Genomic DNA, 23,459 nt, shown 5'->3' on the forward strand with positions numbered 1-23,459 from the left:
GGACCTTCAAAGATGATGTTGGATTTTCTAAGGCGTCTGCCCCAACATTATCTTCCCTTGGTACCTGTATAATACTAAAAGAATCGAAGAATTTTGACAGTTCTTTCACAATGTCTAGATATTTAATTAGTTTTTTTCCTTTAACATCATATGATCCATTAAAGTGGTTAGCTATTAATAACGAATCTATATACACCTGAAGATACCTGATCCTCATGTGTTTTGCTAGTTGCAAACCTGCAATTAAAGCTTCGTATTCCGCTTCATTATTTGTGGCTTGAAACTCATAGGCTATAGACTGGGGTATTATGTCCCCCCATGTGGCGATTTCAGTAGAATGCCTAATCCTGTTCCTCTAAGGTTGGATGCTCCGTCCATGAATAAGATCCAAAGATCCTTGGTTTCCTCTAATTGTTGTACCTCAAATTCAGCTTTCTTTTGCAAGTCACTACTGAAATCAGCCACAAAGTCAGCTAGTGCTTGAGATTTGATAGCTGTCCTTAGCTCGTCTTGGATATCATATGCACTTAGCTTCATAGCCCACTTAGCCATCCTGGCTTCAGCATCTAGAAGACTTTTACTTACATAATAAACATGATGTTGTTCCCTTCATGATCCTTTACAAGGACAACACTTACTACATCACTGGAGACAGCTAAGTATAAGGATAGGGGCTCCCCATCTGTTGGCTTCATTAAAAGTGGTGATGAGGATAAGTAATCCTTCAAGGCTCTAAGCGCAGCCTCATGTTTCTCCTTCCACTCGAACTTTTTATTCTTTCTAAGGATATTATAGAAATCCTTGCACTTCTTCGAAGATCGGGAGATGAACCTATTCAAGGCTGCGATCCTGCTGGTCAACCTTTGAACATCTTTTGCATTCACGGGTGACTTCAAGTTGATGATGGCCTTTATTTGTTCCGGGCTAGCCTCTATACCCCTTTTAGTGACCATATAACCAAGGAACTTCCCAACTTTAACACCAAAATGGCATTTGGATGGGTTGAGTTTCATGTTATACTGGTCGAGGATGTTAAAGGCTACTTCCAAATCTTTGAGGTGATCTTCAGCCTTCTGGGATTTGACTACCATATCATCTATATAGACCTCCATGGTCTTCCTTGTTGATCTTTGAACATCATGTTGACTAAGCGTTGATAGGTCACACCAACATTTCTTAGTCCAAAAGGCATGGCAATATTGCAATATATTCCAGTAGGAGTCATGAATGTTGTGTCTTCTTGATCAGGTGGTTCCATCTGAATTTGTTGAAATCTAGAGGAAGCATCCATAAAAGTAAGCATCTCATGTCCTGCTGCATCCACCATGGAGTCAATGTGTGGTAATGGGAAAGGATCATTGGGACATGCCTTGTTTAAATCTGTGAAATCGACACATACCCTCGACTTTCCATTCTTTTTTAAACAACCAAAACATTAGTCAACCATCGAGGATACTTAACCTCTCTGATCGCACCGGCCTTAAGAAGTTTTTCAACTTCTTCTTATATGATCGCATTCCTCTCAGGAGCGAATTTCCTTCACTTCTTGTGAATGGGTTTTATAGAATTATCAAGGCCTGGTTTATTAGTAATTACCTCTTTTGATATACCTGTCATGTCAAAGCGCTTGAAGGAAAATGTAGATTTTCGTTGTTTAAGGAAGGATACTAGATCCTCTTCAATGTTAGTAGGGATACTGGATCCTAGGAAAAATTTTACGTCTGGATCCTCGGGGTCCAAGGATACTTCTTTAAGGTCTTATTTTCGAGCCTCCGGCAAGTTCCTAAGATGTTGCTGTAGTTGCTATGCTACCGTGTGCTTAGCCGTCGGTTTCATGGACGAGGAATAGTAGTTCTTAGCTTCCACTTGGTCACAGTCTATTCTCACTACCCCCAAAATTTGATACACTGGTGGTAAGTAGACGCTACAGCTTTCATTCCGTGTATCCATGGACTTCCAAGAATTATATTGCAACAAGATAAGTTATCTATAACACAAAATACTTTTTAAGAGTTCACTCCTTCAATGTATATAGGAAGCTTGATGTCCCCCATTGTGTTCTTAGTTTCGCCACTGAAACCAACGAGTACGGATGCTCAGGGAACGATGTCTGATTCTGGGATATTCATCTTCTTGAGTACATCATCTTGAATGATGTTAAACGAACTTCCTTCATCAACTAGGATCCCGTGCACATAATTATTAGCAATAAATAGAGTTATAATCAAAACATCGTGATGAGGATCCTGGATGCTCTTTCTATCTTCTTCGTCAAAGAAGATTCCCTTGTCATTGGTTAGGGTAGTGGATATGACAGGTCGCTCTCTGTTTTCCAACTTAGTCTCTTTAGCATGTCTCTTGGCCGAGTAGAAGGAGGCTCCACATATATCTGAACAATCGAAGATGAAATTGATGACTTGTGCATAAGGCGGTGGTGGAGCTGCTTTCTGCGAAACATCTTCAGGATCCTGAATCCTTGACTTCTTTCTTCCTAGGAGCTCCTTGAAGTGGACCTTTCTTAGAAGATACCCAGTTTTCCTTCTTAGACCGATGCAGTCATCGGTTAAATGGCCAAAATCTTCATGGAATGCACACCACTTGGATTTATCCTTGAAAGACGTTGACTTCTCATTTTTTCCGATGCCACCTTTCTTTTTCTCCAAGATCCTTCATAGCACAAATTAAGCCATGAGTATCAACAGAGAAGCAATACTCGGAAATACTTGGATAATCCTCATCATCATCGTCTTCTTCTTCGACCGCGCGGACTGATTGATTGTTGAACTTTGAATAAGACTTGGGTTGATGTTTTTGAATGAGGATCCTTGTTTCTTGTCAGGTGACTCCTGTTTTGTTGGAGTTCCCAATCGTTCTTGGATCTTCTTATCATCCTCTAGCCTTATAAACATGAGTTCCCTGTTTCTGACTTCATATAACGTCCTGCATGGGGTCATAACCAGATCATCATAAACTGGGGAGCCCTTATGTAACCCCATCTTGAATGCCTCAACAGCCGTAGCCATATCAAGATTAGGGAATCGTAAGGTCCAAGACAGATCTTTCAATATGAAATCAACTGATCTTGATATTGGTGCGGAAATCCAATATAAGATGATTCTAGATAATGAATAATAACACGTAAGAACACACGGGAATGCTTCAAAACACACGTTATATTAAACATCGGGTGCTTAAGCACAATACAATAATGTTCACTATGACAAGGTGAACGGCCAAAAGCTGCATAAACGAACTCAACAAACAACACGAAACCCTATACAATAAGTTCTATATATATATAGAGTACCTAACATGCTAGACCAACAATAGCCCAAAGCCCGCCGAGATCCATAAGGATCTCGGTTTACATACATATCCCAACAACTAAGTACAAACTAATTAGTCTAGGCCCAACAATATCCCTCTTGGTTTGTAGCTTCGTTCTTAATCATGCTCCATGTAATCAATGTCAGCATCCTTCAAAGCACCTGCCCAAAACCTAGTCCTAATAATGGAGGCTTCCATGCTTGTATATTCTTTTGTAGCCGCTTCAAAGACCGGGTCAGCTATTATCTGAAAAGTACTGAGGGTCTTGATATCTTTCTCCACAAACTTTAGCAAATCTCTTGGATCAACGAATCTGAACTGGCCCTTGCCCTTCTGTTAACGTATAACAACGGTGGCAGTCTCGCTATCATACATCCAGAACCTCATGTTATCCAGAGTACCATCTGGAATAGCTTTAGGCACAAGAATATGAGTAGCCTTATTTGTGGCAGGCCACATAACGTTGACCATGGTCTTTCCTGTCCTTGGATCCTTGACCCCCTTTGCTTTCTTCAAAAAGGATTCTGTAGTTGTCATGTTCGGAAAGCCTGTATCAACTTGGTTCCTCAGGAAGTTCCAGAAATCAATACCTCGTTTTTCATTAGTTGGGTTGTGGAATGGAGCGTTTATCAGGTCACTGAGATCCACCTTAGTCCAAGATCCAAAATCTTTCATCTTCTTATAGTACTCAGTAGCCCCGGACTTACGTTTAACCCACCACATGTTCTTTTCAGCATCAAAACCCCATTACACAACTCTAGAGGATGACCATATTTATCTGAAAATCCCTTTGGAAAAGTGACAACGAACCTGTCTGGATGATCGGATGATTCAATGTTTTGATTGGAGTTCTTCATCACGAGAAGCCTTTTCTGAATGTGATACGATTTCTCTTTTGGCATTGGAGGAGCAGACATATATTGTTCCAGCGTCTCAGATTCATCTATGTTGATAGTTGGACGACCGTTGAAACTGCCACCTTGATTCACGTCGGATACCTTTAAAGTTACATCATCACTTCTCTGGAATTCATCTCCAAACTTCTGAACAATATTTTGTTGGAGGTCTAGATGTATAGCAGTTAATTCTCCCATACTAGACTGAAGCTCTTTAATCTTCGAATCTTTATCAGTGTTACTAGCTTCCAGTTCTTGAATGCATACATCTTTGATGACAGAGTCTTGTTCGAGTTCAAAGACTCGACGTTGAAGAGCTTGTACATCAACGAGAGCATCCTCAAGCACAACTCCCTTACCTTTGTTCTGTAGATATTTTTCTTACATGGCAAGAATCTGAACAAGCTTCTCGGAGGCACTAGAACTTGACTAACCCTAATTGGTTGGGTCAGATGATCCAGAGGGAGCATCAATATATGGAATATAGGCCTCATTAGTATGTGGAATGTCTGCCTCAAAATCAAACTCACGAGAAATGTCATCAAAAATTTGATATTGAGTATAAGGCTCTGCGGTGGATGGGCTTGGATCAACATGAGTCTCAGGAACATTCGACTCAGGTTGATGAGGTTGTTGTTGTAGGCTAGTTGTTATTGGTGTTGTTGTTGTTGTTGTTGCAGCTTCATTTACAGCAATTGCTTGAGGAGGCTTCAGTGCAGTTGACTATAGTAATTCTTTAAAGGTCTCAAAATCTTTTAGTTGCTCAGCAGTCGGAGCACTCTTTGTGTCACGGTGTTCTGTCTCTTCATCTTCATCGTCAGAAATCTCAAGTGCAGCAACACGCCTTTGAGTTGGTGCTACATGTTCTTCAGCCACTTGAGCTATAACAGGGACAGCTTCTGTTACGGCAAACCGGCCAAATTTAACCAAATCATGAAGGCCTAGATAAAAAATATTTGATCCATTACTGGATTGCTTCAACCCAAAAGTGTTGGGTCCCATCGACTTCATATCTAATGTTTCAACATATTTGACAATGTCAGTGTAATGTGAGTCAAAAATCATTTGTAAAAATCGAGGATACATGAAAAACATCTGTTTCTTCTTTCCTTTCAAGTTGCTCATCATCTCATCGAAAACAAACTTGGAATAATTATAATTCCAATCCATGATCAGAGCAACTATGACCGACATCTGAGTGTGGCTTATTTCATCGGAACCTCCCTTTCTTCCCGACACACATGAGAAGAACGTGTGTATCAAGATCTCTAGTACGGGTGAATATAATCCTAACACCGTGGTGATTCAAGAACAATATAAATGAAGAACAAGATGAACACGATGTAATATGGTTTCAATGCATACGATTCTATTATCAATAAATCGTCTAATACATAAACCGATTCACACAGAATCTTAAGCTCTCTAGATGGTGGCTATAAAAGTGTTCAACAACTAGCGAGATTTCTTGTTCTGCTCACCAACCACTTAAACCCTATACATATATTCTCTATATGTAGGGAAGCTAAAAATAAAGCCCAAAGTAAAACCCAAAGCCCACTGAGATCTCTAATGGATCTTGGGGATTTCGGTACTACATCGTCATAACCATAATGCAATTCTTCAACTCGTCTTTTTTTATGTCATTTTAGTCTTGATCATGTCATGGCCTTTTGATATGCGCCAGTCTTCGTTGGAGATCTCGGTGGGTTGAAGAAGACTGCACAATTTCAAAGGAGAAACCCAAGGGGTTCTCTGTCCATAGCTGTCAAGGAGTTCTCGGTTGACTTTCGTTGACTGAGAACCCCTTGCCCTGACCGAGAACTCCCGTTAGTTCTCGGTTAATTTTGACCGAAATCATCCGTTCTCGGTTGACCTTAGCTGACTTTCATTGACTTTCGTTGACTGTTGACCGAGAACTCACCTCGTTGACCGAGATCTCTCCTGTTGGGCCTAGGGCTCACTGATTGGGCTTGACCTTTACTGTTATTATTTTTAATGGGCCATATGTTGATTGTTGGGCTATATGTTGAATTTTGGGCTATATGTTGATCTTCTTTGGGCAAATTCTTAAATCTTAAAGCCCAAATCAACTAATGATTTTATTTTTACTAACTTGATTCGTTTGATGCAGTAATGGCCGATCAGACTCCATTAAAGTTTGTTGATACGCACAATATAGCAGGACATTTATATGATCCACCACTGGCCCACAAAGAATTCAAGTCCATGACTGTCCGTCTCAACATGTGAAGGATTTATCACGTACTACGAGAAAATCCTGTTATATGCAAGAAGATGATCACGGAGTTTTGGAACAATGCCTCAATCAACCTACGAGGGCAATATGGAGTCGTGTCTATAGACTCCAAAATTCAAAAGAAGCCAGTTTGTATCACCGAGATGAAGTTAGACGTTCATAACAATCACTTTCATTTGTTTAACAATATACATAAATTAAGTTATTGGGAAAATAATAGCTTAAACTTTAATTAAACATCTCCAAAATGATGATTCATTACCATAAGTGACTTGAAATATTACTTGTTTATCAATGATGATTATATGTCACATATATTTTTAAAAACACTTGATTAATCATCTTAAGTCGTATAATTAAGTATTATAAAGACACCAAAGAGCTTAGAAGAAGATTTGGATAAAGGATTAAGGTGCTAGAACATAAATATGATGTGAATCAAGAGAGCTTAAAATCTTCAATATAAACTAACAAAATAAAGAGTTATCAAACAAGAGGTTTTTATATATTTAAAAGGGTATTTATAAAATCAAATAAACAAACTATTAAAATTGAAAAACAGATTTAAACAACAATTTGAAATTCAAAATACACTTAGAAGAATAAATCAAGATCAAAGAAGAGCAGACCCATATCTCTCTTGATTCTAACATTATTTAAGCATTCAATTAAAGAAAAGTCAAATCAAATATGAAAAGAAGAAGAAGCTTTACAACATCTTTTATACATTCTTGTAATTTTGAGGGATATCAGTAGAGTTTGTTCTAGTGATTTGTTAGATAAGTGGTTCGTCATTTTGTTGATGATTTAAGAGGAGAATACTATCTTGACGTAATGTTGTATTGTTGATCTGGGTTGGGAACACTATCTTGACATATTGTTGTGAGGCTTTGTAATCTTGACATGGTGAATGTTAGATGACTTGTAAAAATACATTATCTTGACATAGTGGGTTAAATAAGGTGATCTCTACCTGCAAGACGTTGTATTGGTGATCCCTATAGCTTATATAAATGATTACTGGAGAGAGTTCTCTGTCGGAGAATCGAGGGAGATAGCTAAAATGAATTGGTTAAGATTCACTTGAAATTCTATAAATACTGGTCAACTCTATCCATAAACTATTTACTTATTGCATACATCATCATTGACTTTTGAAAAGAGTTTAACAAAGCCATTAACATTTTTAATTAAGCTAAAATTTAAGAAAACCTGTTTACCCCTTTTGTTTCTTTTTACATAAACGACATTCACCAACTACTCGTGGAATGGAGATGTAACATTCTAGAACTTAAAATGACTTTATAGTATAACTTATTGCGGGAAACATGGCACCGACGGTTTTCTTTCAATAACTATGACGAAATTCAACTTTAGACACTTACATAAATGGCACATTCATAATAAAATATTATTATATAGTTATTCATAAGACACTAGTACACCGCTTCATAAAACAACTTTACACACCTTTACAAGTAATAGTAAAATTTCAACTTGATGATGTGTATCCTTGATTCGTTCCAAGCACTTGATCATCGTCTAACACCTTGTCCTCGATCTTTACCTACCGCAAAACAACACAACTGTTAGTATAAGTACATATAGTAATGTATTTAACTTATATACAACTCCCAAACTAGCCAACTTAAAAAATGAAAATCATAACATTCTAACGTTCCAACATAGGCTACATCAAGGTCAGCGTAAGCTCCGCTGGGTCAACATAACCCCCCCCCCCCCCCCAACTTAAATGTGTTATGAACTTGTGATTATAAACATAAACAAAACTAAGTATTTCATAAAGTAAAAGCTTGTAAAGTGTACTAATACATTATTTATTTATTTAATTAAAAGTAATATAAGATATTAATTCAAAATACTTGAAAATTCACATATTTGCTTGGTTATTTAAACTTTCATAACATGATTCTTTAGATATGTAAATTTATTGTGCTAAAAATATAAAAAAAAAGTGCACTCTGTATTATGAAAATTTTTGAGTAAATTTCTATTTAGGTTTATGTGATTTAACCAATGTTGTAAAAGTAAGTCTCCAAAGCTGAGTATTTTCCGAGTAATCGCTACAAGGCATGTTACCGAGAAGAGTTTCTTTAACGCCGCCTAGTTACTAAGAATCGATCAGATGTTGTTAACCTCAACCGGAATCAAATCTAGTCGGTCAACTTGGGTGGGTTTTGACTTAAAAAATAAAACATCATTCATATTTCTATAATATTAGAAAAAGAATATAACTTTTTTAGTCGACGATTAACAAATTTTAGAACAATTTAGTATTTGAAAATGTATTTATCTTATTTATATTGTATTCACTTATTTTGCTATATTTAATATTAGTGTACTTATAATTTTTGACATGCATATAATATACAAAAATTAATTTTCTCTAGATTTACCATTTTTGAGTAGTCTCCGAATACTCCCCGGGTACTCCAAGTATATCCAACTCTCCAGTCGGCCGCCTAGAATCCGCCTATCGACTTTTACAATTTAACTCATATGACCTATTATAGATTTTTTGAACTGCATTAGCCCTGACGTTTAATGCTAATAACGATTTTGGTCCCGTAGTCAAACAACGTTTATTTAAACCAGGAGGGGCAAAACTATCTCTTCATATCATAATATTACTTGGTTATGTGTATATATGATGATACTCATGAACTATATTATAATATTATAATAATATATTATAATACTAACTTTAGATTTAGAACCCGTGTGATACATGATATGCTTAAAGAAAATATAATTAAGCTATAAAAATTAAATGATTAGATTTTTAGAAAAAATATATATTTCATTAAACTATAATATCAAATTATATTTTCTAATGGAATATTCATACGAGGGTCAAGTTATTCTACAAAGGGGAACAAAAATGAGAATGATTTATAGCCACAAAAAAAAACCTTCAAAAAAATTAAAAAATAATAAATTAAAAATCATAACTCAAAATTTAAATAAAAAACAAAAAAGTAAAAACACAAAAATGTTTCCACCGTCATTCTCGTTCTCATAAAAACAACAACGGTAAGTGAAAAAAGTCGTTGTCTTGTTGTTTATCATTGTGTTTTGTATTTATTTTGTTCGTTGATTATGTCATTTTTCCTTGACATTGTGTCTTTTTTTCTTTATATTGTTTATATTACTCAACATTTTGTTATATTTTGCGATCTATTGTGTGTTTTTTAGTTATAATTGTGTCTTTTGTTCATTTTCGTCATTGTGTCTTTGATCTTGGTATTGTGTCTTTTCGTTAATTTTTTTTTTATTTTTTTTCGTATATTTTCTTTGAATATGATGAGGACGGAGACATTTCAATTTTTTTAATTTTTTTCGTTTTTTATTTATATTTTGAGTTATGATTTTTTTTATTTTTTTTAATCTATTTTAATGGTTTTTTGTGTGGTCACAAATTATTCTCACACTTCTCATTTTTGTCTCCCTTTGTTTTTTTTTAATTTTACCCATTCATACGAATATGTGGTGTATTCTTACACAATTTATTGATAATTATGAGAAAGATGCACATAATGATTTTATATGTAGTAATTATAATTTGTTTAATTGAACAACGAATTCTAACAAAAGATGATAAGATATGTCACTATAAATGACATTAAAAAAGAACAATCATATATAAAATTACCAGAATAAAACACGCTTTTATATTACATTTTCGAAAGAGATGGATGGAAACTCCTTGGATCCATGGAGGTTGAATGAATACGTGAGAATAGAATTGTTATTCGTTCATAAATTCTTCTTTATTATCTTAGATCTATAAAATATCCTTTATTGAATTGTACCACATTCATCTCATACACTAAACAATAATATATAAATTGATTTAATACAAGAAAGGTAGATACGATTTTCTAAATATATAAATATTGTGATTATATTTACATAACTACCTGCACATTTTTAATCTCTATAATTTATATAATTAGTTATTTGATTAAAGGATAAATTAATATGTTTCGATTTCATTGACACGTGTATTTTTATTAAAAATATAATAATAGTTTGAGCAGAAAATTTATGTGTGAATGAATCTTCAAGTAACATATATCCTTGAAATAAATAACTAATATCATGTACTAAATCAGATTGAACATTTATAACTATCAAGCTGTGAAAACCAAACCCCGACTTAAATATTTTGAATCTCAAACTGGCCAAATAGACTGACTTACTTCAACAAGTTTTAACAATTTGTAAATGATACCTCTCACCAAAAGTTAACTTTAATTTTTTTTGACGACCAATTAAGTAACGTTGGGTACTTCGTACGCGGCCCCAATTGGCTAAAGGTAGCCTGAGCCGGCTACGAGTCCGGACAGACGGAGCCCCTAGCGATCCACCTATCGAGGGATTCCCCGGATAAAACCCGACCCCCACACCCGCCAAACGGCACGACAGCGAGAAGCCGGTAAAACCAGGTGAGATCAGGACTCGAACCCTAGCAAGCCAGGGTCATCCCTCATATCTCTCATATAAATTGGTGATAGTGAGGTTTGAACCCCCTACCTCTCACTAGTAAAATGAGTGCTCTACCATTGAACCACATCCAATTCATCTCACCAAAAGTTAATAGCCAATCAAATAAAAATATACGGTTGCATTAAGATTTTCAGAGTTATAATAATTTATTATTATCACTCTTACAACAAGTTCTCTATCCACAACATTCTATCCACAACATGTCTCTAAATTTTAGTGAAATTTGTAAATTGTCACATATGCCAGCAAGTGGGTACTGTCTATTTAAGGGTCAAGTTATTCTACAAAAGGTTATAAAAATGATAAGTGTGAGAAGCCATAAATAATTGACATTTGTCAAGTGGGAACCAAAAGAAAAAGGGTATAGAGGTAATTATACACATTTTCTCTCTCCACATGTAATGCACATGCTAATACCCCTATTATTTTAGAATTTTTATAACTTTTTCGTATGATAATTTTTTTTTAAAAAAAATCATCATAATAACAACCGTTTTTTTATATTTAATTTGAGTATGATTTTTGTTATATAAAATTTAAGACAAAAATCACGTCATTGTGTCTTTTCACACACTATTGTGTCTTTTCGCTTATCATTGTGTCTTTTTTTGTCATTGTGTCTTTGTTCGTCATTGTGTCTTTTCGCACACCATTGTGTCTTTTCACTTATCATTATGTCTTTTTTCGTCATTGTGTCTTTTCGCACACCATTGTGTCTTTTTATCTAATACATAAAACACAATGCGTAATACATGTTACACAATAACTTGAAACGTAAAACACAATGGTGAATACAAATAACACAATGACCTAAAACGTAAGACACAATGGTGAATACGTATAACACAATGACCTAAAACATAAGACACAATGGTGAAAACGTATAACAAAATGACTTGAAACGTAAAACACAATGGAAATAATATATTACACAATGACACAATGAACAACAAAAAAACACAATTAAAAAAACCCATTATTTTTTTATTTTTATATAACAATATGATACTCATATTAAAGATAAAAAAACGCGTATTATTATGGTGAATTTTTTTTAAAAAAATAATGTAGCATGAAAAAGTTATGGACATTTTAAAATGATGGGGGAATTGACATGTGCCTTGCATGTGTAGAGAGAAAGTAAACAAAGATGGGTTATTACCTTCATGCCCTTTTCATCAATTTTTTTATTAAATTAATCTCAGTCATTCAAATCTAAGATCAATGGACTAGATTCCTTCTCACCGTTTGCATTTTTATTATCCTTTGTATTTTAACTTTACCTTCTATTTAATATATGATAAGACCTGTTAATTACAAAAATGAGATATGATTATTTTTTTTTAGTTTCTTAAATAATTGAAATTAGTAGGCTAGACTCCATCATTTTCTCTTATTTCAAACTACCTTATTGGAACACCACCACCGTCGGATTCCAACTCTCACTGTATCTATCAATAATCAGCAACAACAGTAAGTAAGTAAGTAAGTATTAATCATCTATCTATAACTATATCATCTATTCACTTCATGTATGTGAAATTAGGCGTCACTTGTACTCTCAATTGAACTGCAATGGGCCGTAAAAAGCGAAACACCGATAATCGCTCTAAACCTCCTCCTCCTCAGCCTCAGCCTCTCGACGGCGATGATGCTGATGTTACTTCACTCGATTCGACTGCGAATTATCCCTCCCTGCAACAATTAGCCCTAGAAAATGAGGTTTCTTTAGCCATTGACTCCGAGGGCTACTCGCTGTTAAAATCCGACTGCGAGAAGGCTTTAGTTGCACTTAGACGCGGGAATCACACTAAATCCCTAAGGTTAATGAAGGAATTGTGTTCGAAACACGAGAACACGGCTTACTTAGCGTTGATTCATCGGGTGCAAGGGGCCGTGTGTGTGAAGGTTGCGAATATTATGGATGATGTGAATGCGAAACAGCGGTACGTGAAGAGTGCGGTCGAGTCAGCGAAGAAGGCGGTCACGTTGTCGCCGAATTCGATTGAGTTTGTGCATTTTTACGCGAATTTGCTTTGTGAGACGGCTGCTGACGGGAAGGATTATGATGATTCGGTCAGGGAGTGTGAGCGGGCGTTGACGGTTAAGAATCCAGTGGATCCGGGGAAGGAGGGGTTGCAGGATGAGAGCCAGCAGAAGCTATCTACACCGGATGCGCGGATTGAGCATGTGCAGAATGAGCTTCGTGCGTTGTCACAGAGGGCGAATATTGGTTCTATTTCGAGCTGGATGAGGAGTTTGAATAATGGAGAGGATAAGTTTAGGATTATTCCTATTAACAGGGCTCCTGATGATCCGATGGATGTGACAGTGGTGCAAGCCAGACGGCCGAATGATATTAAGAAAGCAAGTAAAACAGTTGAGGAGAGAAAGAAGGAGATTGAAGTTAAAGTGGCTGCAGCACGGTTGTTGCAGCAGAAGATGGAGCCTTCTAAATCCCAAACCGAAGGGGACAAGGGTCTAGAGTCATCTTCTGGGCCTAGTCAGCGAACAGGTCAGCAAAGGAAAAGTGGGAAGGCGAAGAAGAATACATATAGTTCTCAAAGAAAAGACTTTGTTCTTCCTTATTGGAAGTCAATGGGTGCAGATATGAAGAAAGACTTGTTTAAAATAAGGGTAACGGATATCAAAAACCATTTTAAATCACTAAAAGATGGGTTAGCGTATGAAGTCATTACCGAAGCTTTGTTGTTTGGTGCGAGTCATAATAGTTGGAGGTACTGGATGTGTTGTAAATGCAATGAGAAATTTGCCGACCCTAAATTGCACCAGCAGCATGTTCATGAACACATGGAAAGTTTATCACCAAAGTTGCAGACAGTGTTGCCTCTTAATGTTGACCATGAGTGGACTGAAATGCTTCTGACTCATCCTTGGAGACCATTGGATGTCGATGCTGCAGTTAGAATGATTGAGTTGCAATCGGGTCCCTCAGTTTCTAACTCAGAGTTAGTTAACAACCATATCAGTGACAGTTATGGTTATCAGGATATGTGGGATTTATCATATGGACAAAAAAAGTATGAGGATGGTTTCAATCATGACAGCTGGCCATTATCTAATGACATTGAGCGAATAAAGCTACTAGAAAAGATAGGAACTTTATTCCATTTGCTTATTAAACATAAATGCCTTGCATCTAGTCATCTTACAAAGGTTATTCAGTTTGCAGTTGAGGAGTTGCATCCTCAACTTGTCAACTGCAATTTGGACCAATCACCATTTTGTATATGCTTACTTGGAGCAACAGAGCTTAGAAAAGTTCTCATGTTCTTACAAGAATTAACTCATTCTTGTGGATTAGGTAGATACTTAGAAAAGAGTAACAATTTAGAAGAATTAAACAGTGTCGTTCACGTGAACGAAATGGCTGAAAAATTAGTTTTTGATCAAGATGGCTCAAGTCTCTTGTTGAATGCAAACACTTGCCAAGATGATGATGATGATTCTTTCTTGTCATGGATATTTTCGGGCCCCACAAGTCGAGAGGAGTTGACTTTCTGGACAGGGACTAGAACTGAGAAGATGTATAAAGGGATGGAGATTCTAGAAACAATCAGTAAAGAATTTTCACATTTGCAGAGCTTATGTGATAGAAAGTTGGAGCTTATAACCTATGAGGAAGCATTGCAGCTAATTGAAGATCTTTGTCTAGAAGAAGATAAGAGAAGAGAGCACGCTTTAGAATTTGTTCGCCAAAGCTACGAATCTATTTTGATTAAACGAAGAGAAGAAGTTAGTCGATTCGACAATGATGTTACACATGTTAACAGGTTTGAATTGGAGGTCTTAACAAATGTCCTTAAAGAAACAGATTTTATGAATGTGAATTCTCACGAATGTGACTTAGAATCTGGTGAATATGACTATATCGGGCAATTGGATTCTTGCATAAAAACTGGAATCCAGAAACAGAAAGAACAGTTGTCTGTTGAGGTTTGTTTGATTAATCTATACATATTATGCAAAATTCTTATGTGCAGTCTTCCCAGTTTCCACTTTATCTCACTTTCTCAGAAATGCAGTTTAACAAAGTTGACGCACGGATCATGCGAAATCTCTCTGAAATGGCTAACTTGGAAGCCAAGCTGGGTCTTTTATGTGGTCATGATTTTGGACTCATAGTTGTGCCTCTTGTAAAGTCATATTTGCGGGTTCGTGTACATATTGCTATAAACTCCTCTCAAAATGTGAATATATTTGTTGACTTTTTTCATTTTTTAGGCACTCATAGAGAATTTAGCAGAGAAAGATGCCACAAAGAAGTCAGATGCTGCCAGAGAAGCTTTTTTGGCAGAACTTGCTCTAGATTCTAAAAAAAAGGGAAAGGATAAAAGAAAGAACAAAGAATCCAGAAAGACAAAGGATTCCAAGGTTTGAAATAGATTCTTACAACTTTATATGTTCTGTTATATTATAAATTGAGAATACAATGTAAGGTGATAATTATTGTTGCATGTGCAGCATACAAGCGGTGGTGAATTACATCTTTTACCCAATGACGATGCAGAAAATATGTATGTGCTTTCTTACCATTATGCTTGTAAACGAACAAACTATTGAACCCGAACATTTAAGTGTTAAATGAATGGAGTTTTCTTGTTCGTGTTCGTTAAGAACATTTTCGTTTATGTTTGTTTTTAATGAACATGACTGAACACAAGTGAATTAGCATAGATGGACGCACATAACTGACCGAACACCAGTTAAAAATAAACGTGAACATCAATTACTTGTGCTAAAATTAATAAAGTTTAAACTAAATTGTAAGAAGTGATATTTTAGTCTTATAGATTGTCGTCAACATAAATATTATAAACAAATATATAAACGAACAAACTAAAACAAATGTAGATAACAAACATTCACGAACACAAATGAACAAACCACTTGTGTTCATGTTTGTTCGTTTATCAAAATAAACAACATAAACAAACTTATTGTCGAGTGTTCGGTTCCTTCACAGGATTACTTACCATGAATGAATGTTGAACATAAGACTGCTCTTTATTATCCATCATGCTCTAATGTTGTGATGATGACTGTTTTCCTCAGTTCCTCAAGTCCACACGTGACAGATGAACAACCAAATGGAAGTGTTGCTTTTCATGAACAAGAAGATGAAGTAAGGCGTTTAAAGATTGAGCTTGAAGCTGAGGAAAGGAAGCTTGAAGCAACATTAGAATATCAGAGAAGAATTGAGGATGAAACGAAACAAAGATATCTTGCAGAACAACATAAAAATAGCTCAAGAATGACACCAATGAGCATGGTGAGCATATTCATGATGTAAAACAGATTTATAAGAAAAAAGCATCAAAATGCTTACCTTTTGCACTTGCTGATTTTTATCTTGTAGGAACCTATCAACCAAAGCAACGGGCTTTTGATCAATAGGGAAGATGGACTCACAGAGAGGACTGGTATTGATAATGATTGTGCATTTGTGCTTATAACTCATAATGGAAATGAGAACTAAAAAAACATTGATGTACACAAAGCATCTTTTTAACGGAATCTTTTAATTATTTGCAGCTACTTCTTCCAGAGATAATGAAACAAGAATCTTGATGTTGCAATCACAAGAAGATGATGAAAAAAGGTTCCAAGCTGACCTGTCAAAAGCTGTCCGCCAAAGCCTTGGTATATATTTATTTGCTTATCTCAAACAAGATATGGTATTGTGATGTAAAGTTCACTCTGTAGTAATGGAGTAGAAAATTGAAATATATGAACTTGGTAAGTAGTTGCAAAGACAGATTAAACCTAAAAGTTCTTAGCAAAGAATACGAAATCAAGATACAAAATAAAAAGGTTTAATCTTTTCACCTCTAAGTCTTGCATGTTAATCTACTAACATAGTTAGATCAGTTTGTGTGCCTTTAGGTATGCTAAATTTTGGGGCAATTTTATATTTACCCTTACAAATATGGAAAATATCATATATACCCATGCAAAATAATATCATATATGCCCTTACAAAGTAGTTAAAACATTGAATATACCCAATTCATCAAAAACAAATTAATAAGTGACCATAATACCATACTACCTTTATTTATCTAAAACTATAAAATTTCATACATGCCCCCATCTTTAACTTCAAACTTATTTATTTTCCCAGTTTTAGCTTAATTTTTAACCCATGTTTAACTTTAAAATTTTTATTTTTTATTCATAAACAATAGTTCAAAGTATTAGATTGCTTATTGTTTGATTATACCTGGTTTCGTTGTCTGATTCGAACAAACAGATTCAATTGTCATATTATAACAAAACAGGGGAGACCATGGTTCAGGTTGCTTGCTTATCAAAAATGTCATCAAAATCCAAATAAATAATATTGTTTAAACAAGTATAATGGAAGGGGGGTAACATGGTATATACGTTAAAATTCATTTTACTTGGGTGTACTTGAAATTCTTCAAGTCTGTAAGGGTCTATATCAAATTCATCCAAACCTTAAAGGACGCACTCTGCTGTGCAAACATGTGCTACAATCTCTAGTTATGTTCATGCAAAAATTTCTAAATATTTAATTTTGCTATTTTATATAATATTTCAGATGCATTTCATTCACACAAACAATATTCTTCAGTATCTGAATTAATGATGCCTGAAGAAAATATTTTTCTAGAAGGTCCCGACTCTATTGTTACATCTATTGAAGCCCCTTCAGACAAAGTAAACGGAAGTGAAGTATATGGTACAGGCCTGAGGAATGAAGTTGGTGAATACAACTGTTTTTTAAATGTTATCATACAGGTTACAACAAAAAAATGGTTTCTACACTTCTACCAACTTTTTTTATCATCTCAAGCATAAATTCTAAATCTTTGTAATTGAAATTGCAGTCTTTATGGCATTTGAGACGGTTCCGGGAGGAATTTTTGAGCACATCCACTTCTTTTCATTTTCATGTTGGCGATCCATGTGTTACATGTGCTTTATATGATATATTTAGTGCTTTAAATTCTGCTTCCATTGATTCAAAAGTTCAAGCTGTGGCCCCCACTCCTCTTCGGGTTGCTCTTAGCAAATTGTATCCAGAAAGTTGTTTCTTTCAGGAGGTATGCCTATTCGCACTGATTATAAATCTTATCTGGATATTACAAGGTTTTCTTATTGTGGTTACAAATGAATAGGGTTGTAAATACCTATCGAACATAAACGAGGGCTTGTACGTGATTGTTGTTGAGTTTAACCGAACACTTAAAGAACTGTTTTCTGTGTTCCTGTTCGTTGGTATAAGAAAATATGTTTGTTTCATGTCCGTTCATTTAATAAGCGAACAAACTTACATGAAAAACGTTTACATAGTCTTCATTTTTTTATATAATTGTTCATGCTTATTCGTTTAGGTATGAATATATTATTAGGTCATATAATACAATTTTTTTATTTCTTTATGAATTAGGGTGTGTTCTGGATCGTTTGTTAGTTTGATCGAACACTTAAAAGATTTGATTTATTTGTTCGTGTTTGTTTGTTAAGAAATTATGTTTGTTTCATGTTCGTTCATTTAATAAAGGAACACTCATACTTGAAAGAAGTTTACTTACTATATGTTTTGTTATATAATTGTTCATGTTCATTCGCTTAAGTATAAATATATCTATAAATTTTTTGCACACGAACACATATATATGTAGATAGAATGAGCTTGGAAGCTTGTTTGTGTTTGTTCATTTATCTAAACATGCATGATCTTTAGTCCATTTTTGTTTGTCTTGTAAATAAACGAACTTTCTGCCTTGGTTTAAAAAAGCGTTAGGCGAGGCGTTTTGGTTCAAAAAGCCGAAGCGCTAGGCGCGAAGCGAGAGCTTCACGTATGTGAGGCGCTCAATTTAAAAATTACTAAAATTAGTTATACATGACATATTCTACTTGAAAATCAATCATAAGGATAAAACATATTTGTAAAACTAAACATGAATACTTAATACGCAGGTTAAACATTATAAAAACATACTTAGAAGTTGCAAAACACTTAAATTCTTAGAGTAAAAAGTAAAAAGTATAGTAAAAAGTAATAATGAAGAAAAATACCACTTTAGTCATAAAGATATTTGTAATAATTAGGTGAGTTTGAACTGATTTAAAAGATGGGAGTATTAACTGAGGAGAAGATAAACTTGAAACGTCTAGAAGTTTGACATTTGGAGAAGATAAACTTTGAATATGAAAATTAAAGAGTGGTTTGAATTGAAGATAGAGTGATAAATATATATAATACGGCTGGGTAATGTTTTATGGATGAGCCCCAACGTAAATATTTTAAGCAGATGGGCCCAAACAGTTGCATTTTCAATCTAATTTAGACTGCATCACATGAGGCGCTGCCTCAAACGCTAACGCGCCGCCTCGGGGCGCCTCATGTATTTTATCGCCTTACGTAAAATAAGGCATTTTCAAAAACGCCTCGAGCGCCTCATGCCTGAGGCGCGCCTTTTTAAACCAAGCTTTCTGCCGATCGGTTCGTTTAACGTTTGGTTCATTTATAGCCCTACAAACAAAATCAAACTATGTGTGCATCTGCTCAGTCATGTCATGAAGGATTATATGTGTTAGCTTTATGTACATTACCTGTTAGATTGTTGGGTAACAAGATAAGTTGGTTAGACAGTTGGGTAATTGGTTAAAACAGGTCAATTCAGGTTGTATTGACGCAAAACACTTTTTGTCCAAATATTTTATATATGTGCTATGATTTTACAGGCACAAATGAATGATGCCTCTGAAGTATTAGGAGTAATTTTTGATTGCTTACATAAGTCATTTACTTCTGTTACCGACAATTCTGATACTGAACGAGTGGAAAACAATATCACGGGCTATTGGGAGTGTATAAACAAAGCTTGTACAGCTCATTCTCTTTTCGGTTTGAATATATACGAACGTATGGACTGTTATAATTGCGGGTTGGAAACAAGGTGTTTAAAGTACACTTCTTTCTTTCATCAGATTAATGCCAACGCCCTCCGTACCATGAAGGCATGTTTTTGTTTCACCTAGTGCTCAATTTCCATTGGTAAACCTTAAACAATATGCCCTGATGGATTTTGTGATTTAATGGTTTTACCCCTGCAGGTCATGTGTCCGGAAGGTTCTTTTGATGAGCTGTTAAATCAAGTTGAGATGAATCACCAATTAGCATGTGATCTTGATGATGGTGGTTGTGGGAAGCTCAATTACATCCATCACATTCTTTCTACTCCGCCTCATGTATTCACAACAGGTGTTTCTAGAAACCATGATAACTCGAGTCGTAACAGGTCAAACGGTTAATATTTTAGTGATGGTTCTGGACTGACCCTGACCCACACACACTTTTAAATCTTTCTTTTTGATTCAAAAGTATTTAGGAGAGTTTCGTATATATGTACCCTTACAAATTTGCAGAATATCATATATGGGTGGCAAATGGGTTGGGTTGGGTCGAAACGGGTTAGGGTCGGAACGGGTCAATTAAAAAGAGGGTTGTTTTAGTTCGGGTCGGAACGGGTTAGGGTCAACAAGTTCGGGTCAAAATGGGTTTCGGTCGTGTTTTTTTGGTTGAACGAGGACAACGGAGGAAACGCTTTAGTTTTTTACTTTTTTTGTTTTTTTATTTATATTTTGAGTTATGATTTTTTTATAAATTTTTTTGAATTTTTTTGAGGGTTTTTATTAAGATCAGAAACCCCTAAAAAATTCAAAAAAATTAATAAAAAAATCATAACTCGAATTATAAATTCATTTTAAATTGGGTATATATTAGATATTATCATATATATCATCATCATCATCATCGTACTCAGTATATCCCACCAATAGCAAAGCTATAGTAGGGTCTGAGGAGGGTAAGATGTAGACAGCCTTACCTCTACCCCATAAGGATAGAGAGGCTGCTTCCGGTGAGACCCCCGGCTCGATAGTAGTTTTGCATCAAGCCTTGGACATAAGGCACATAGCACTCAATTATCGGGACACCGGCTGATCGGTGCATGTACCCTTGTCTTTCGGCTATCAACGCCACTACATGATGTCTGATTAACCGTCCGTCACTTTTAACGTTATTTTCACGAGATTAGTAAAATAACGTCAAAATTAGTGCAATTTCACTTTTGCCCACCCGAGGGTTCACACATATATACATCATATGTGCGCACCGCAAGCAAGGCTAGAGATATTATCATATATATGGTATACCTAATCTATAACTATCATGCATACCCAATTTAAAATGAATTTTATGTTGGGTTCGTAGGCCTTGTTGGCCCGGTTTATTATATGAAGTCAAAAGAGGAGACGGGTGTGGGCGGTCGGGCCCAAGCCCGGCCCGGTTTAGATTTCTTGCATAATAATTTACTAACCCTAGTTCAGTCTCTATATAAACAACATTATGTACTTGTAATATTTGTCACTCAATAAAGATATACCTAGTTGCCACCCGTGGACGTAGGTCAGTTTAGACCGAACCACGTTAAATCCTCGTGTTCGTTTACTGCTTTCGTGTGTGTGTTCAGTTTCGTGTGTGCGTTTAATCCTAACATTTTAGTTTATGACCATTTTAGCCTTATCATGTATATGTTTTTAACCCATCAAACATATATGTGACTGGGTTATTACACATATGTAAACTTGTGATTACGTATATGTAATCACAAAGTTACATATAATAAGTGATAAAACTACCTAAAACTATCCTCAAATAATATTAAGTTTAAAAATAATTAAAAAAATGATTGGCTGTTCTTAAAGTTCATAAGATTTTTGAGTTCTGTTGGGAACCTAACTCTATCTATGTATGTATTGTATTTATGTATGCACATGAAAATGAGAAGGTTAAAAGCAACTTTATCTTTTATGAAATTGGTAAATCTCATATTTTAAGTTAAATATTGTTAAAAATGTAATTATAAAGTCACTTCTTGAATTATTTTTAATGGAATGGGTAAATTTGATATTTCAACTAGTTTTTAAGGACATATATGATATTTTAAATTTGGCTTGGTTATATATGATATTTCACAAGTTTGTATGGGTACATATGGAATTTAACCAAAATAGTGAATATATATTAGGAGGTTTTATGCATTTGAATACACTTTGGATGACTTTCAAAATGTTTGACCTAGGTCAACCGATTGGCACCTTTTTTGTCAACTAACTTACACTTGTTCGGTTTTCTAGTCATTGGTTGGCAAAACACATGTGAAAGTGTTGAAGACATAAAGGCGACTTTGACAGCATTATCTACTGAAATTGATTTAAGTGTTCTTTATCGTGGTCTTGACCCAAATAATGCACGTCGTCTGGTTTCAGTGGTACGATCTTTAACGTATTAACATGTTGGTGTTTATAACGTATTAACGTTTGTCCTTGCTGGTTACTTAAGGTATGCTATTATGGACAACATTATCATTGCTTTGCATACAGCCATGTTCATCATCGATGGGTGATGTATGATGACAAAACAGTGAAGGTAACGCATTTACTCAATTCGCTTTAATCGCTTATGATTTTATGACGTGTGATGATATATTTGATTAATAATATTTAATTTAATAGGTAATTGGTAGATGGGACGACGTAGTTTTAGCGTGTGAAAAAGGGCATTTACAACCTCAGGTTCTTTTTTATGAAGCTGTAAATTAGCCAGTGTACCAGCTTTATTGCCCCGGGATTTATATAAAAATGGTGGTCTGTGGATTGGCTCGCAAGTTATATAGTCGTGGAAGCTTGTATTATAAGGAAATTTTGTAGGAGTTGACCATCTTAGAAGTTTAATCCAGAAAAGTCAGGTGGTCAAAGGTGTAAGTCAAAAAAAGTCAAGTAAATCAGAAACGGAAAATGGGTTTTTGTTATTGTCATGGTTTGTATAGATCCGTGACGTGCCTGTCGCTATACGGTGCGGCCTTCAGTTGTGTACTTTGGGACTGGGGTTGGACCATTATGAGATTTAACCAATGGAAGTGGTGGAGAACCAAGACGAAAAGAGAGCGTGTGCTCGTTTTTTATGTTGCTAAAGTAGGACTACAAATTTAAACGTGTTATATGGGTCCCACCTTAACGGATATCATATAGTTCGAACTTACAATTGCTTGGTGTTATAGATGTAGTCATTGACTTTTACATTTACATTTGTGTAAGAAGACAGCCTACTCCGTGGCTTGTCCCTACATTGGGCATGTTTAGTTGGTCTAGATTGGTTACGGGCATGAAGTTAGTCTAGATTGACAAAACCATAAGCAGCCTGTGATTTGCAACTCCTTTAAATTTAGCTTGAGCTAATAGTTTTTGAGACGTGCTTTGGAGTTGTGTTAGAATGATATATGCTCATTCGGATAAACACCCTTTATTAAGAAGCCTCTGTATTGTTTATTAGAAGATCCTACATAAGTTAAGAAAGCACATAAAAACATAAAAATATGAGACCGGGA

The 23,459-nt window shown here is 35.3% G+C and overlaps 1 protein-coding gene across 1 annotated transcript; it reads left to right on the plus strand.

Annotated features, from left to right (window-relative positions):
* The first annotated feature begins 12,663 nt into the window (after positions 1-12,663).
* Positions 12,664-23,196, plus strand: LOC143593134 (uncharacterized). The gene is made up of 14 exons (XM_077072853.1): positions 12,664-14,970; positions 15,060-15,188; positions 15,259-15,408; positions 15,499-15,551; positions 16,090-16,306; positions 16,394-16,457; positions 16,570-16,677; positions 17,600-17,799; positions 17,889-18,104; positions 19,753-20,028; positions 20,125-20,272; positions 22,210-22,343; positions 22,415-22,501; positions 22,588-23,196. Exons 1-14 carry the CDS (start codon positions 12,841-12,843, stop codon positions 22,672-22,674), a joined length of 3,999 nt encoding a protein of 1,332 aa, XP_076928968.1. The 5' UTR covers positions 12,664-12,840; the 3' UTR covers positions 22,675-23,196.
* Positions 23,197-23,459: the final 263 nt, after the last annotated feature.

Source organism: Bidens hawaiensis, unplaced genomic scaffold (genome assembly GCF_021521415.1).
Source record: "Bidens hawaiensis isolate Kalapana, Puna unplaced genomic scaffold, B.hawaiensis_p1.1 tig00041714_1, whole genome shotgun sequence".
In the NCBI taxonomy this organism is placed as follows: Eukaryota; Viridiplantae; Streptophyta; class Magnoliopsida; order Asterales; family Asteraceae; genus Bidens; species Bidens hawaiensis.

Bases quoted from the DNA above. Each gene is read 5' to 3' on its own strand.
- LOC143593134 (XM_077072853.1), top strand. From the start codon at position 12,841: ATGAAGGAATTGTGTTCGAAACACGAGAACACGGCTTACTTAGCGTTG. The intron at 15,189-15,258 runs GTTCGTGTACAT...TTCATTTTTTAG, and splicing joins TTGTAAAGTCATATTTGCGG to GCACTCATAGAGAATTTAGC. The intron at 18,105-19,752 runs GTATGCCTATTC...ATGATTTTACAG, and splicing joins AAAGTTGTTTCTTTCAGGAG to GCACAAATGAATGATGCCTC.